General features: G+C 39.9%; 1 protein-coding gene across 1 annotated transcript in view; it reads right to left on the reverse strand.

The window, feature by feature from the left end:
* Positions 1-3,950: 3,950 nt before the first annotated feature.
* The window catches only part of SEMA3D (semaphorin 3D), a 206,216-nt gene continuing 193,599 nt past the window's right edge, over positions 3,951-16,567 (reverse strand). The window contains exons 16-18 of the mRNA XM_083183086.1: positions 14,151-14,215; positions 13,149-13,288; positions 3,951-5,069 (exon numbers count right to left, since the gene is read on the reverse strand). Coding sequence (XP_083039212.1) covers positions 4,644-5,069; positions 13,149-13,288; positions 14,151-14,215 — 631 coding nt within the window. The 3' untranslated portion in view covers positions 3,951-4,643. The remainder of the gene's footprint in view (positions 5,070-13,148; positions 13,289-14,150; positions 14,216-16,567) is intronic.

Here is a 16,567-nt window from a genome sequence, read left to right on the forward strand (position 1 = left end):
AGTGTGCATCTTTTTTCCTGTATGGTACTAGAAGCCTTAACTTGGTAGCACCTCTCATTATGTTTAAAAATATGGTGTGCAGTCCAGTCCCCCCCTCTTTCCCAAATATTTGTGTATATATTGTACACTGAAGGTAAGGCTCCTTCATTCTGGTACTGGCACCCCTCCCATCTACCCTCAGGTGTTTTAATTAGCACAGGTTCCTACATTGCTGACTGCATGTTAATATGGGCTCTATTTGAAGGTAAGACCTAGATAAATTTATATAATGTGTTAGTATTAGAAATGTTAGGGCCCCATCTAATGAAGTTCACCTGGACGCGGTGGATGGGCCCACATATTTGCGCAAATGTGTGCTAATGTACATCGTGCAATGTTTTTTATCGCATCATATGCCATGCACCCGATGGCATGCTATGCGACGCGATTTTTGGCCCCTACGCGATGAAACATTGTATAAGAACCCTAAAGGGTGCTTTTTAAGCACCCAAAAGCGTCCCCGAGCCCCGCGAGGGGACGCGGATACCTTCACAGGTATCGGCGTCCCCTCGCGGGCTTCACAGGTATCCGCGTCCCCTCGCCACGCTTCGAGCCCGAAGCGTGGCGAGGGGACGCGGATACCTGTGAAGCCCACGAGGGGACGCCGATACCTGTGAAGGTATCCGCGTCCGCTCGCCACGCTTCAGGCTCGGTGGCTCGCTACGCTCGCCACACTTTCTATTCTCAACTCCACGCCGACGTGGATAGTGGGGGTATGAAAAAGTCGGAGGACGCGTACCACCGCCCCTCGCCACGCTTCGGGTTCACGTTTATAGTGGGGGGTGGCGTGGGGGTGCATTTCACATTGTAAGCACCCATTAGGGTGCTTATACAATTTTTAATTGCATCGCATTGTATGGCATTGTATGCCATACACAATGTCATACAATTTTAAAATTGTATGACATTGTACAATATCGCGTGATATCGCGTCGCATCGCATAACATCGCATGCCTTATGGTATGCGATGCGATGGGCGCCGCTATAATACACAAGTACCCAAACATTTTGGTCAGGGGTCAGAACGATGAAAAGTGAAAGAAAAAATGAGAGAGGATATGTGCGAACTGCACAATGGGGATGTTATTTGATACAAAAAGTTTATGAAGGTTTTGTAGCTGGTTCTCTATTTTGATAAGCTTGCCTGAAGAGTTGAGTTTTCAGGGTACACTTGAAGGATTGGAGACTGGAGGAGAGTTTTATTGTGCATAGAAGAGCATTCAACAACCGAGAATAGGAGCAAATATTGCATGTTAATGTATATCTTGCAGCCTCTTGTAGGCAGGAGATGGGAAGTGACATTGTTGCCTCCAATTTGTGGTAGAGCCAAGATTTCCTGGCCTCAGGAATGGAGCTGCAATGGCTAGTCTGTTTGCCCTCAATGGGACATTAGCGTCAGCAATGCAAAGATAAAAGCTCACCCCTCCCCAGAGGAATGCAGGAGATTCTTGGTACTGCTAAAAGTCCTCCATGTACAGACCACAGTAATTGAGCAGACTATGCAGGGCCTTGGAAGTCATTAAGACACCATCGTCCCGGCAGCAAGTGGAAGGCATAGAGTATTATGTCAGAGGAATGGTGCGTGTTAGTTATTCAGGGTTGCCGACTTTTTCTGTTTCCTCTCCGGGAGAAGCCCGGAGAGGAGACTTCCAGCTGCAGTTCGGGGGGGCGGGGCTTGAGCTTTACATCATTAAGCCCCGCCCCAGGATGGTAAAAACCCAATTCACGGATCTCCGTGGAGGGGGCGGGGCTAAAATGACGCGATTTTAGCTCCGCCCCCTCCCCTGAGACCCGCGGATTGACGGTTTTCAATTCAAAGGTATGGGGAAGACGCCACAATCGGGGGGTGGCGTGGGGGTCCCCTGGAATCCGGGAGGGTTGCCCACCTTTCCGGGGGGCCGGGAGGAGGACCCGATTTTCGGGATCCTCCCGGTAATTCCGGGAGGGTCGGCAACCCTGTAGTTATTACCTTGACAGCACAATCAGAATCTAAAGATCCATGCTATCAAATGCTACAGAAAACCAGAATGATTATGATTGAACAGTCACCTATGTCTTTTGCCATCATAAAATCATTAAGCACACATTAGTCTGTTTCAGTGCTATGTCTTCAGAATCATGACTGAATGGATTATATATATCATGGGCTGACAGGTGGGTGTCCAGTTAATGTTAGAAGCTGACGTGTGACTCTCTGTGGACGCAGCTCCCGCAGTTGCCAGGCAACTAATTAGAGTAGGATCAGACTGGGTAGGACGTGCAGCAAGGCAGCTACACACTATTAAATAATTAGAGTTTCTCAACATTGGTGGCTCTCATACTGAAACAGCTTCCTGCACACAGATCCATGCTGGTGATAGTTTCTTCATGCCTGAATGAACTCCCAGACCCGAGTGCTCTACTCTTTTGTCTCTGTTGACATCCAGTCCTGTGCCGCACATACTCGTGCCTAAAAACAGGTGTACTCATTCTTATTCTCTATTTATGTCTTATATTGTCCTTATTATTGCGTGGTGTATATTGTGTGGTGTATATAAAGTACTCCTGTGCCTGGGTTGCTTCTGCTAATACCTGCCTAACTTTAGTATAATAAACCATGCACAGTTACACACTGCTACTACCCAGCTCCTATCATACCCTCTGCTATACCTAGTCTTACTCCAGCCAATATTCATCCTTGCTTAGGATCACTACACTCCCCTGTCTTCTCTCCGTATCTACCTATATCCTCTACCAACAGTAACTCCGGTCATTTGGGGGTGAGATCACACATGCATAAGTCCAGGTGGCATCCCAGTAGGCATGTTGTTTCTTAAGGGAAAGTGGCTATTCTAGGCTAGAAAACTTACTGGTGTCCTCTGTGAGTCTTACTTCTAGGTGTACTAGGGTGACTGTCCAGAAGAACCGCCATCAAGTACCACTTTGTGTCATCCGCCCATTCAAGCCAGCCTCACCTAGGGCCTTATTCTAGTTCACTCTTTCTGACAAAATCCTTCTTAGATGGACAAAACCATGTGCACTGCAGGTGGGCAGATGTTACTTGTGCAGAGAGAATTAGATTTGGGTGAGTTATTTTGTTTTTGTGGAGGGTAAATACTGGCTGCTTTATTCTTACTCTGCAAAATAGATCCCACTTTGAAGCAAAACCCCACCCAAATCTAATTCTCTCACCTGCAATGCACATGGTTTTGTCCATCTAAGAAGGATTTTGTCAGAAAGAGTGAACTAGAATAAGGCCCCTAGTCTCCAAAGGGACTTGGTTCTGGGAAATTAACAGTTGAGTTGCAAAGTTTCACGAGTCTGGTGGCATGTGTCAGTGGTCTCCTCTCCATAATACTTGGTGAGGTGGGCTTAAGAACCAATACAGTAGAAAATTAAAAGGTATAAGAAAGGTAAACAGCAAACAATAGAGAGGATGTGCCAGTAAAGTGCTGAAACACCACCATCCATCCATTTGCCTTTCTTGAATGTTTGTTATACAGTATATATAAATAAACAACCTTGTACCGGTGCCTTCACATCCGCAGGGCAGAGAAGTATATCGTAGGTAAGTGCGGCACTCCGGACAACTTTTTTAGAAATTAGACAAGGCACAGCTCATAACATCTATTTGAGAAGCAAACATATTTTTAGCATTTGTATCCTGTTCACAAACAATTACTTGTCATTCAGTGACTTTTTTACTTGACATTACAGTATCATTAATCATAATGATATTTGTGCCATTCATATGACTATTTTGTACAAAATGTTTATCTAAAAGTGTATTTTGGCTACATTTTAAGACTATTCACAATTCACGAAAATAGAAAAGAAAAACTCACTCTGCACAAAGCCTTATAAATGTACCAAATATTGTTGGAATATGAACATGGGGTCATAAATAATGCAATTCAGGATTACATTGTAATTAATTAAACAAAATGTCTTTATTGGATTGTGCGTAATTCCCTGATGCAAGAGAACTTAATAAAGTTTTGAGACAATTTCTCTGCTACCCATGAAGTCAAAATGTTATTGTAGTGACTGATGCAAAAGATCAATAAATTTATTAAATTACTAAAACACTGATGTTAATTCTCTAGTGGAATACGGGTACAACAGAACATTTGAAAGGAGTGTCTCGCCTTGTTTTAGATATACACTTAATGCACCACTGCTGCCGAATCACAATTAAAATACAAAATTCTCAATCAGGCGGTCTTAACAAAAATACAATTTTCCCATAGTAAAACAAAAAAGTAAACACGTTAAACATCCCAATATTTATAACTTACAAAAAGGAAGAGAATGCAACACCTAAATAACATAATTCAATAAATAAAAGCCTGAACGACCAGTCATTATTAACTTAACCCACAAGATGGAGCTACAAACAAACAAAACTACACAAAAAAGTATACTTAAACCCTCTTAATTCCATTTCATTTTTTTTCTGAAAGCTGTAATACAAAAATGTGAATTGGCTTCACTTTCTATAATAATCTTGGTACTACATTGTCTTGTATGCATTGTTTCTTCCAATTTGAAAAAAGAATATTAATACAAGAAATGTACACAATGGAATAAGTATGGAAATGTTCACAGAAACCACACGCTCAGTCTATGCAGAGGAAATTCCAGCATGAGTCTCCCTTTGTTCATGATGTCTTCTGTTCCTGCTCTTTTTAATCTCTTGAACATATTTCCATTTTGCTCCACCTTTATTGCGTTGTCTCTTCTTTTCCTTGTGCCACATCTGCTCACAATACTCATCCATGCTGAAGGTAGAGCTGCTTAGGTGCTGTAAATAATCTTTGTACCTAAGTCTTGGCTCTGTTATTAAATCTCGGCCTCTACCCTCATCATCTTCCATCTTCTGTGTTTGTTCCATCTGCTCATTTTCTATCACCTTAACAGTGAGCTTTACGAGGGTGTGAATGAATGAATGCTCCTGTGCTTTGCAATAGTACATTCCAGCATCTTTTTTCTGAAGACTGCGTATTAAAAGTCCATATTCAGTTTTGATAACCCTTTCATCAGCTATTATCTGTAAATAAGCAAATACATATTCATTTAAAAAGAGAAAAATGTGAATAGTGTTATTTTTATTACGTATACACACGTTAGGTATTTTCAGATCCGGACATTGGGTCACCAGCAAGTAGGTCGACAACCATTAGGTCGACATGAATTTAGATCGACATGCAGGAAGGTCGACATGGGTTAGGTCGGCACAAGCATTAGGTTGACACGGGTAGGTCAACTGTGGGGTTTTTCACTTTTTTTGAGCCGAAATGTGCCGACAGGCAGTATTTCATGCCCTACCATCCACTAGGGCATGGTGGGAGAACAAAATAGTGTGCCGAGCGTAGCGAGGGGATCCGGTGCTATGTTTTAGTGTCCATGTCAACTGTATCGACATTTGGGGAAAACTGTGAAAAACCCCATGTCGACCTTTTCACTGTCGACCTTCCCTATGTTGACCTAATGCTTGTGTTGATCTAATGACCTTGTCGACCTAACCCATGTCGACCTACAGTCATGTCGACCTTCCTGCATGTCAACCTACATGCATGTCGACCTAATGGTTGTCAACCTACTTGCTGTGTTATTTCCCTATGAAATTCAACAATACCTTATTCTCCTTTTTATTGCCTGTTTTGATTGTTTTTTTCTTATTTTATGTACGTGAAATATATTATCTATAGGTGTTTTGTGATATAAATAATGTAAATACACAATCTAACATTTCTCATTTCGCGTTTAAGATACCCAAATTAGTATCGGGTTAAATAGTCCTTTGTCTACTGTAGCCAAGTCTTTTTCATTATTAACTGAGATTTCAAAAAAGTCTGGTATCTGATATTATTTTTCCGGCTTACTTCTGCAGTTTCCTTAAACTAATAGACTTTTGATGTGGAATACATTCTTTTGTCTAATTAGCAAATATAGGAGCGTTGCCTACGAGATTTACCACATCTAAGACTGCATGCAATTTAGTACAACTAAATTAAGAATAACAGAAGTAAAACATTTGATTCAAATCACTGCGATCAGTAAAAACATCACGTGTAAGAATTATAATAACTATTAATGATAGCTATCACCAAGCTTTAGCAAAAACTATTGTACTACAATTCTATAATGTACATTTACAAAAAAATATATATATACTGCTTTTAGTTTTGTGGTTGTTGGTTAAAGAGATTTACTAGCCATGTACGTAACAACACATTTGACAAACTGAAAATTCGTCCTCTATTGAACGCAACAACACTTCATGACTAACGTCTGAGGGAATGTTTAATTGTACCTTCTAGTTCCCATGGTAGCACACATTACACTGCAGTGACAGTGCTACATGCTGATCGTAAAATGCATTTATCATAAATATTATTATTGATAAAGTATGGTGGCCTCAGGGATGAAATATATTGGGCTGTTGAGAGATTGGGCAGGCACTTATACAGGTGAACTTAGCCAAGTTGAGGCTGTAGCTACTCAACGTTGAATGCCATTTATATAGAAACATAGAATTTGATGGCGAGTAAGAACAACTTTGACCATCTTGTCAGCTCTTTTTTAACCATATTGTTACGTCAAACACTATTTGTAAGGCTATCCTTATGTATATTCCATGCATGTTTAAACTGCTCTACTGTCAGCCTCTACTACCTCTGATGGGAAGCTATTCCATTTGTCTAGTACCTTTTCTGTAAAGTAATATTTCCTCAATTATCCCCAAAACCCCACCCTCCATCTTCAGTGCATGTCCTTCTCTTTCTTTGAAAAACGGCCTTGTACCTTGTTAAAACCCTTGATATATTTAAAAGTTGCTATCATGTCCTCCCTTTCCCTTCTCTGCTCCAAACTATGCATGTTAATATATTTTAGTCTTTCCAAGTAAGTTTTTCTTAACCCATCCTGTTGTGTTTATCCTGTTGCATACCTTTGTGTCATCTGCAAAAATACATTTGCAATGTCATCAATAAAGATATTAAAAATCACTGGTTCAAGTACAGATCCTTGCGGTACTCCACTGGGAAAATGTCCTAACTGTGAATGCACTCCTCTATTTTCTATCCTGCAAGTAGATCTTATACACTAAACTATCTTAAGGCCCCCATACACTATGCAATTTTGAGGCGATTTCACCAGATTTCGGCACTTTGGGCCGATAAATCGGGTAAAATTGGCCCAAAATCAGTAGTTTGTGACATCTGATCCAATCTGATGCGCGTTCTCGCGCGCATCGGATCGGATCAGGGCGTCGGACCTGCTGAACATAAGATGTATCGGATCTGACCCATCATGGGCACATCGTGGGTACTTTTTAGCACCCACGATGTTTCAGATCCGATATATCTATGGGTACCTTGAGGACCGGTTCAGGGGAGCTGTAGGCGGGGACCGCAGATGCAGAGTAAAGACCGGGGGCGCGGCAGGAGAATAGGAAGAAATCCTATTCAAAAGACCGGGTGGCCGCGGCGCTGATTGGCTGAGCTCTCAGCCAATCAGCGGCCGCCCAGTCTTTTGAATAGGATTTCTTTCTATTCTCCCGCCATGCCCCCAGTCTCTGTTCTCCATCTGTGGTCCCCGTCTGCCGCTACATCTCCTGACGCTCCCCCGGACCACTCCCCGCTTCCAGCCTGCTCCTGCCGCTTCCCCTGACTGGTCCCCGCCGCCGAAGGAGTCGGGTAGGGGGAGCCGGAGCAGGGAACTGTAAATGCTCCGGGCAGGTGGAGGGAGCTGGGGGCGGGGGACACTGCTAGTTGTGGAGTCAGCGGACGCTGCGGGCCAAGGGAACAGAGGCGGCAGTAACATAGAGGCGGGCAGGGGGAGCCGGGAGCTGTCAGCGCTGGAATAAAAAAAACATACAATGAATGGGCAGCCTGTGATTGGCTGAGCGCTCTCTCAGCCAGTCAGCAATTGGCTGAGAGAGCACTCAGCCAATCACAGGCTTCCCATTCATTGTATGGACTTTTTTTTTTCCAGCATTGACAGCTCCCGCCTCCCCCTGCCCGGCTCTCCGTCGCTGTCACTGTCCCCCGCAGCGTCCCCTGCATGCTGCCTCTGCCCTTCTAGCAGCGCGCCGCACCCCACCGTTTTAAATAGGATTTACTCCCGCCGCTCGCCGCTACATCAGACCTTGCGGCGAGCGGGAGAATAGAAAAAATCCTATTCAAAATCTGGGCGGCCGCTGATTGGCTGAGAGCTCAGCCAATCAGCGGCCGCCCAGATTTTGAATAGGATTTTTTTTTACTATGCTCCAGGCCTCCCGCCGCTCGCCGCTACTGACTTTCCGGTCCCTGCGGCGCCCCCTGCCACTCCCCGGGTTTACATGTGATAAATCGCATCCGATTTATCACATGTAAAAAATGGCACATCATGTGCCAAATCTTATCAAGTTCCCCGGGGAGCTGCCGGGGAAGCTCAGGGGAAATCGGGGCTGACTTGTCTTTACGACAAGTCGCCCTAGTGTATGGGGGCCTTTTGTATCCAAGCTTTTTTAACAGTCCGTGATGTGGGACAGTGTCAGAAAGCTTTACAAAAGTCTAGATAAGCTATCCCTATGCCCCACTATCTATTATTTTAGTCACTCAGTCAAAAAAGTAAATAAGATTTGTTTATAAAGATCTTCCCAGTAAATCAATCTCTTTGGCATTCCGTATTGTCAGATTTGAGATAATCTACAACTCTTTGTTTCCATCAATTTCATTACTAGGCTCACTGTTCGTTAACTGCTTGCCTATTCCTTACTTCCACTTTTGTGCAGTGGGGCTATGTTTGCTCTTTTACAGTCATCTAGGATTACTGCTGTAGCTAGTTACCAGTTGAAATTTCTGGCAATGGTGCTACCAGCACCTTTTTATGCTCTAAAGGTGCCCACACACTAGAAAGATCTGCGATCATAAGATGTGCTCATAAATTAGCCTTCAATTCTTTTGCCTGTCCTGGACAAAAGATTTCAGGCAAGCGCACATCTTTACCAAAGATTTTTCTTAAGATCCCATGTGCGTTCCTATGGATCTTTTGTTAAATCCTCTGATCTTTCATGCAGCACGTAAGATCAGAAGACTTAGCAAAAGATCCACGGGAGTGCGCATCGGACAAAAATCGGCCGATTTTCGACCGATTATCGGTAAACATCGGTGGATATATCGACCGATTTATCGGAAATCGCTATCTCACTCTCCTTCTGTCTAACAAGATACACCTCTTTGTCTTCATTATTTGCAACTTCTTATACATCATAAAGGCCATATTTTTTTCTTTCAGGATACAGTACTTTCTACTCATTCCCTATTATGAAATATTTGACTGTAAAGTACTGTACATGTTGGGGTATATTCAATGCCGATCAGCCAATCTATGATGGCGAGCAGTGTCTATTGCTCGCCATCATAGCCTGCCCTCAGTATTCAACTGACCCCCTCCACTCACCATTTTCACCTCGTTATTTCCATAAAGCGAGGTGGAAATGGTGAGCGCGGCCATTCAAATGGCGAGGCTCATGGCTATAAGCAGCGGGCTTGCTGCATTAGCCGTGATGCTAGCCATTTGGGGGAATCCTCACCGTCCTCTGACCCCCGGAACATAAAATAGACAGAGTGGCTGCGAGGGGGTTAAACGGCGAGGATGGCTTGTTTTCGGCGATATGCATGAGATATGCATGAGATGTGCTAAAGCAGCACGAGATGCATGAGATGTGCTAAAGCAGCATGCATTTTGAACTAGATATGATGCAATCTAGTTCAAAAAGTACCTGCAGCACATACTTTTAGGACTTTACGATGTGATGTGCACGGGAGCGCACATCGCATCTGAAGCCCAAAACGCTCCGTGTAAGGGCATTTTAATTTCTGTATTATTGTAAGTTGAAAACCAGTTCTGTAATGATCTTTAAAAATGTATGAAAATAGGTGATATTCTGTATTGATAATAGTGATGATTAGGTGTATATTTATATTTCCACTTACCCATGGCTGTGATTTTATTTTTGTTGACAGTAAGCAAAATAAAATCAAACCACTACATTAATTAGGATGGTGAATGGATATAATAAACAAACATGGATCTGGGTAATATGTTTGTTATTGGTCACTACAAATAAGGTCTGTCCTTTTGCTTGATAAACAGTATCGTTAGACATCTAAGGAACATGTGGAACATCTTCATAGGAAAAACAGCTGGTTTTGAGTGTCATCTTCAAAGCATACCTTTCATTGTGATTAAACATTCAGAGGAACACGAGTCACAATGACTGATTGACTTTGGGAATTGGAAAGCCACAAGAATGGAACTGACATTGATAAGTTAAAAGAGATGCATATACAATATGTTTGTAGCATTTTTAAGGAATTATAATTGCTATAATTTTCACGTTTATCTTGTATTTTATTATATTTTAGAAGTCACATTTAAATGTTAAGAACAACATCACTTTGCTTTCTGGTTCTTTCAAAAATAGGTCTACAGAACTTTATATACAGATGGAGCCACCCTCATCTATGTTGCCTATAGCAAAATTAATCCCACTGCATGGCGTATAGCTTATGATGTTACTGGTGAGTGCAATACCAGCGATCATCCACCAGATGTCGCTTTATTAAATCACCACTGCACTAATGTGTCTAATTCAATGCTATAGCAAAAGAATCCGCATTACGCGTGCATTAAATATTCATTGAAATGTACTATATTTTAAATAGACATTTTTCTTGTGCATCTCATTATGCAACTTATAACAGGGTAACAGGATAAGTGAGCGAGTATACAGTATGGTCGAAGTACCGTACATACTATAGGCCAGAATTGGGTTAACAAACTGGCTGTCCAGTTTCAGCCACGGCTTCATGGAAGCCCACATCTATAGAGTTATGTACCCATTTCAATAATATACCCAAAACCGTATTAATTTATTTTAACACAAATGTATGTGTTTTAGAATAATCCTTTTCAATTGCACTAGTTAATTGTACTATTGTTTTCTTCTTGTACAATGGCTACACGTGTGAACAGGACCACACTAATCGGTGTAAATAAGGATACTTCACAATTTCTGAAGGAATAATTCTTATGTTATATGTAAATGTTTATATGTAAATATAAACATACATTTCAAATTGATAGCCACTCTTCTCAATCACTCTCGCATGGATTTTTCCCAGTTCATCTTCCAGCTGTTCACCACTTCCCCTTAGTATGTAAGCTCTAACAGATTCTTGTTCTCACCTAGTACTATAGTGGTCACCAGTGCTCTTCACCTTTGTCTCCATCTTTCCCTACAGCGACTGTGATACACTGTTTGCTCACCATATATTGGATACAGGCTATCAAGTGCTTAACTATATCCGCCATTCATGAATGACCATTGCATGAGTACATTTACATACTCATAGGAGGAGAAAGTTGCCTACCCTTGTACTACCTAGTCTGTGTTGTTTATGAATGTATGCTATGGATAGCTGTTGTAAATAGTACATACAGTGCAGTATGCTCTGCTCTGCTACTTTGTTACTGTGAAGGTTTTTTAATGTTAACTATTGTATGGCATTTCAGACTCTTTGTGTTTTTTTAAAATAAGTAATAATTATTATTTATTATAATACTTAGTCAAATGCTTCTATATCATACTGTACATCTCTTGATTCAAGTGAATGATTGTACCATAACAAGTTTTACAATTAGCTAAATGACAGAAGATACAGTGGCTAGTAATTTGTATTAAACTCTAGGACTCTAGAACAGTTATTTGTAAATATTGATACTTTATGTCCTGTGTGCAATTTGGTGCAAAAATCAAGCTTATACCTAGTTCAATATGAATAAAACACTCTGTTTACAAACACTTAAACTGATTTTTTTTTTTTTTAGTTTTTTTTTTTGTTTTTTTTTAAATTAATTTACAGTACTGTAATTATGCTTATTGATTGTTATTTGCAGCCTGTGTAAACACTTAACATTTAACAGATGGATTAAATCACTGGAGCATTTGTGGCAAATTTTATGTGCTTGTAAATATAAATATACTAAATTTAAGAAATGTGTATTATGAATTCGCTGATAAGTAGTATAACTACATGAATTTTATATTAAGTATTTCCACCTGGATTTATCAGCAAACTTACTGGAATTTTCCAAAAATGTATGTTCACTTATTTAAGCACTAAAAACTTAAATGTAATTGTTATTTCATTGTATTAAATTATAATCTGAAAAGACGTTATCTCCTAAATATTTAAAATGTAGATTAGAGCAATATATCTATGGAACAGCTTAAAATTTTATAATCATTTAATTTACATATGTTATTAGTGTATGTGTCTGTAAATATGTACTGCATTGAAATAACTAACACATCTATGGATATCAGATTCAAAAAAGTAATTTCAACCTGCACTATAATACAGTATGTTCTCTATACTGAAAAGAAGCCCCAGGTTATATTTTTAAGGAAGAGAAGGAGGAAGAAAAATACGAAAGGGAATATTGTACTACTACATGACCATATATTATAACATTAAATTGACTGGTCCCCAAGCTCCCTTTGTTCACTATTTCAAAAAAGTCCACATTTGCTCTTCTTTTTATGTGTCATAGATAAATGTTCCTGTAAAAAAAAGTAGCCCATACATTTTAAGATATTGATGTTTACAGTAGTGCTTGCACTGATAAGATCTTAAAAGGCCTAATTTTCCCATGCTTTTACTGCAAATTTAGTTTATTGTTAAGTAATCAACTGATAATTGTATAAGCAATTCTATTCAGAGATTTTTTGTGTTTATTTAAAAAAATATAACTCTGTTTTTACAACTTCATTTAAAATAGTGAAATAAGGATGAGCAGCTACAGTACTTATTTTCATTAAATATCAAGTCTGAGGATTTGTTCTGTTAAGATGTTCTTAAGAACTTGGCAAAAATATAATAATCAAATAAAGTTTTCCTTCATGTCATAAAGCAGATAAAATGGAAAATCAAACAGGATTGGGAGTGCTTTCCTCATAACAAGATAAATTGCTTCCAACATATAAAATACTTAGAAAGGAAAGGACACAAAATTGCAGTGATAACCAGATATGATAATATTTCTATTGTAGAGACATATCACCAGGATGACTTACCTCTTCCTGACGTTCCTCCCCGGTGTGCTGAATAAACCATGTAATAGATGCTTGCTGTGACTTAGGAACACATTCCAAAAAAGTAGAGTTGAACTCAATTCCAAATATTAATTTTTCCTCTGGAGCTTCATTGGTTGTTCCTGATAAAATATTGATGAATACAAGAATATTAATGTCAAATAAACATAATTATCACTAATACATAATAGTAAACAGTTCTTCCTATTTAATGTGCTGTGGCGTAAATATTGTTGCAGCCATATGCATGCACACTGTCTCAAATTTGAGAGATAATAATATAAAATAAAATATTTTTAATATAAAATAAAATATTTAAAAAAAACAAAGTTACAAACAGGTCATAAGATGAATGGTGGCATAAGGATTGATACATTTGCCATTTGGGATCAGAAATGTACACGAAATGTCTTGTGATGACCTGCTGATGTTCTATTGCCGTCCTTGATTAATTTCCAGTACATAATATTCCAAAGTTTTGAGAACATGTTTTGCTTAAATTTTTTTTTATAATGGTATGCAATGGGGTTTGAAAACAAATATTTATATATATAATTTCCAAGATTAATAGAAAGACAGGTGAGAAATTGATCATCTTTATTGATATAGTATTTGGCTATTAATAATGCAGGCCATAAGTTAGAATTTTGATGTGCAGACATGAATTATGACTAAGGATGCCAGTGCTGTGATTCATGGATGCTAATGCATAGGTGTTCAAACTGAACGCAGTGAACTGATTTGTACCATATGTTTGTATGTGCTTCATTGCATATAAACTGAGGTATGCCTGTTGAAAAGCATTTGTAAGGGCATAAAATGGTGCAGGCTGTTGTCACAAATGAAGCAACCACACTTTCATCTACCCATATGTATGAATCTATGATAAATCATACTGCTCTATTCTTGTTATTCAATTTACATTTACTGTAGCTCAAATGCACGCTGAACACATCAAACTATCCCCCTGTGAGCTGTACTTACGCTCATCTACATCCCAGCATTGTGTAAGAGGGTCTCCATTTTTCACATCTTGTCTTCTTGCGCGCCTTGGGAAAGAAAGAAATACAGATGAGAATAATTGAAATATATCCTTTCCATGTGAAGCAAACAATGAATGTTTTTGGCTTTTTTATTTTCTAAAGTTGACAATACTAAGGATTGATTGAGACATTGGGACTTATTTCAACAGCTCTAAACAATGAAATGTAGGTATATGGAGACAGTGTCAATAAATCTAAACCTGCAGAGATATGTTGTCACTAATGCATCAGTTACCAGTGTATAAACAGGACAAAAGATGAAAGAAGGACCCAGTGCAAGACATTCTATTTCTAATAAATTGAAGAAAATTTAATCTTTATTGAGGTATGTAAAAAATGTCTCAACATAAATGACACAAAATGTAAATGCAAATGATATTGTAAAGAATCATGGTCCTGATTTAGGTTAGCATGTAAACCCAATGGTTTATGTATTAACCCAATGATGGTGGAACTGCACTGCAGGATCGGTTCTGCTCATGTGCAGAGTCCTGCATAATCACTCACAGTCCTCCTTTGGGCACGGCAGAGGAGTTCCGATGGCCACTTACGCAGCTGATCAAGGCCTGCAACTATCAATAGATGGTCAAAACGGTGTTCAGATGCTTGGAAACAGCATTCGGGTAACAGATTCTACAGACCCCTACTGTAACATTACCATATTTGTTGTATAGTATTACACAACAAATTCCTGTGGCTGTGCAATGCCATACATATCTGAATAAGGCCAAAGGTTAATAAAAATATGCTGGGAGTACCTAATTCCTGTATAACTGTCTGAGTAATATCAAACAATCATAAATAACGTGTATGCAACTAATCCAATGAATTTTACAGAAGTATCAGAAGATCAACACCTGAAGAGGTAATTAGTTTGGATAGCCAGCAGCACATCAATGAATAAGTTTTAATTAACAACAGGGTGTAATAGCTTTGTTTTATTATACTGCAGTTTTAACATATATGGAGACCTCCTAGTTGCACAATCAAAACATGAAAATGATTAAAGGTACACTGTTGTAATGAAGAGTAAAATGGTATAAAACATAACAGCCTCTGAGCAACTTACACTGGTTATGACACTACTATGAGGGCTGATGAGGGGGAGCGATATGCCCAGGCATATTTAAGGAGCATCATTAGATTCTTCTATCTGAATGATGTGCAGTGGGGGGGGGCGGGGGGGAGTGACCACACTGTTGACCCCCCGCACATACATACACTATTAACCTTACAGACCGCAACGGTCAGAATCCTGACCGTGGTAAGTATTTTAACCCTACCCCTAAACCACCCCTCCTGTAGCCTTAACCCTCCTATCCCTTCCTGAAGTATAACCCTAACCTCCCTGACCACTGCAGCCTAAACCTAACCCTCTTACTAGTACAGTAAATAACTTAGTTGGGATAATAATGAAATGTAATTTATTTAGTTATATATTTGTTTGCCGCATAATGTCAAATGCATTCATCATTATTTTTTATAGTTGTCTACAAAAAGGAAAACATAACTAATGTTGGGGCCAATAATGGTCACTTTGCATCTAATGTTGCCCAATGTGGTTTCTTAACACTGGGGTGCTAACCTGGCTGCACTTGGTGCCCCATGCACAATTCAAAGGTAAATCCACAGGTAACGGAATTACCTTTTACCAGGTATAATAATCTATTCATCATACAACTGCCACCGCAAATCATAACCCAAAAGCCCATAGTAAAAATGTTTATGTCTGAGTTTATAGAGCTGTATTGTGTGAGACTTTCTAAGTACTTATGTATTAGCAGGGTGCCCAATTAGCATACGTACGGCACAATAGGGAAATCGCATCTTCAATCGATTTTTTGCATGCGATGCGATTTTCCTATGTAATTTAGGTACTTCTGTACTTTCACGACGCCAGCATGGCGCCGCGCGTCAGAGTCCCCTTGCGGGGCTCGCTTCGCTCGCCCACGCTGCGGGCTCGGTGGCTCGCTATGCTCGCCACGCTAATTAAAATCAACTCCATGCCAACATGGATAGTGGAGGTATGAACTATCCATGTTGGCATGGCGTTAACTTAGTTTATTTTACTTAATTAGTGGCGAGCGTAACCCGGAAGTACGCGCGGCGCCATGCTGGCGCCGTGAAAGTAAAGAAGTACCGTAATTTATTCACTGCTCTCTGTCCTTGGGCGGTGAGATGAGATCGCATTGGATCACACCGCACTTAAAATCGCATGCGATGTGGATAGTGGGAGGGTGCCTAAATCCCATTGTACTGTATGTCATACAAGTGTATACTAAATTAAATGGCATTGCACCCTATAAAATCGCATGCGATTTTATGTGCGGTACGATCGCATGCGATGCAATACGATCT

Source organism: Crinia signifera, chromosome 4 (genome assembly GCF_055691185.1).
Source record: "Crinia signifera chromosome 4, ASM5569118v1, whole genome shotgun sequence".
NCBI lineage: Eukaryota > Metazoa > Chordata > Amphibia > Anura > Myobatrachidae > Crinia > Crinia signifera.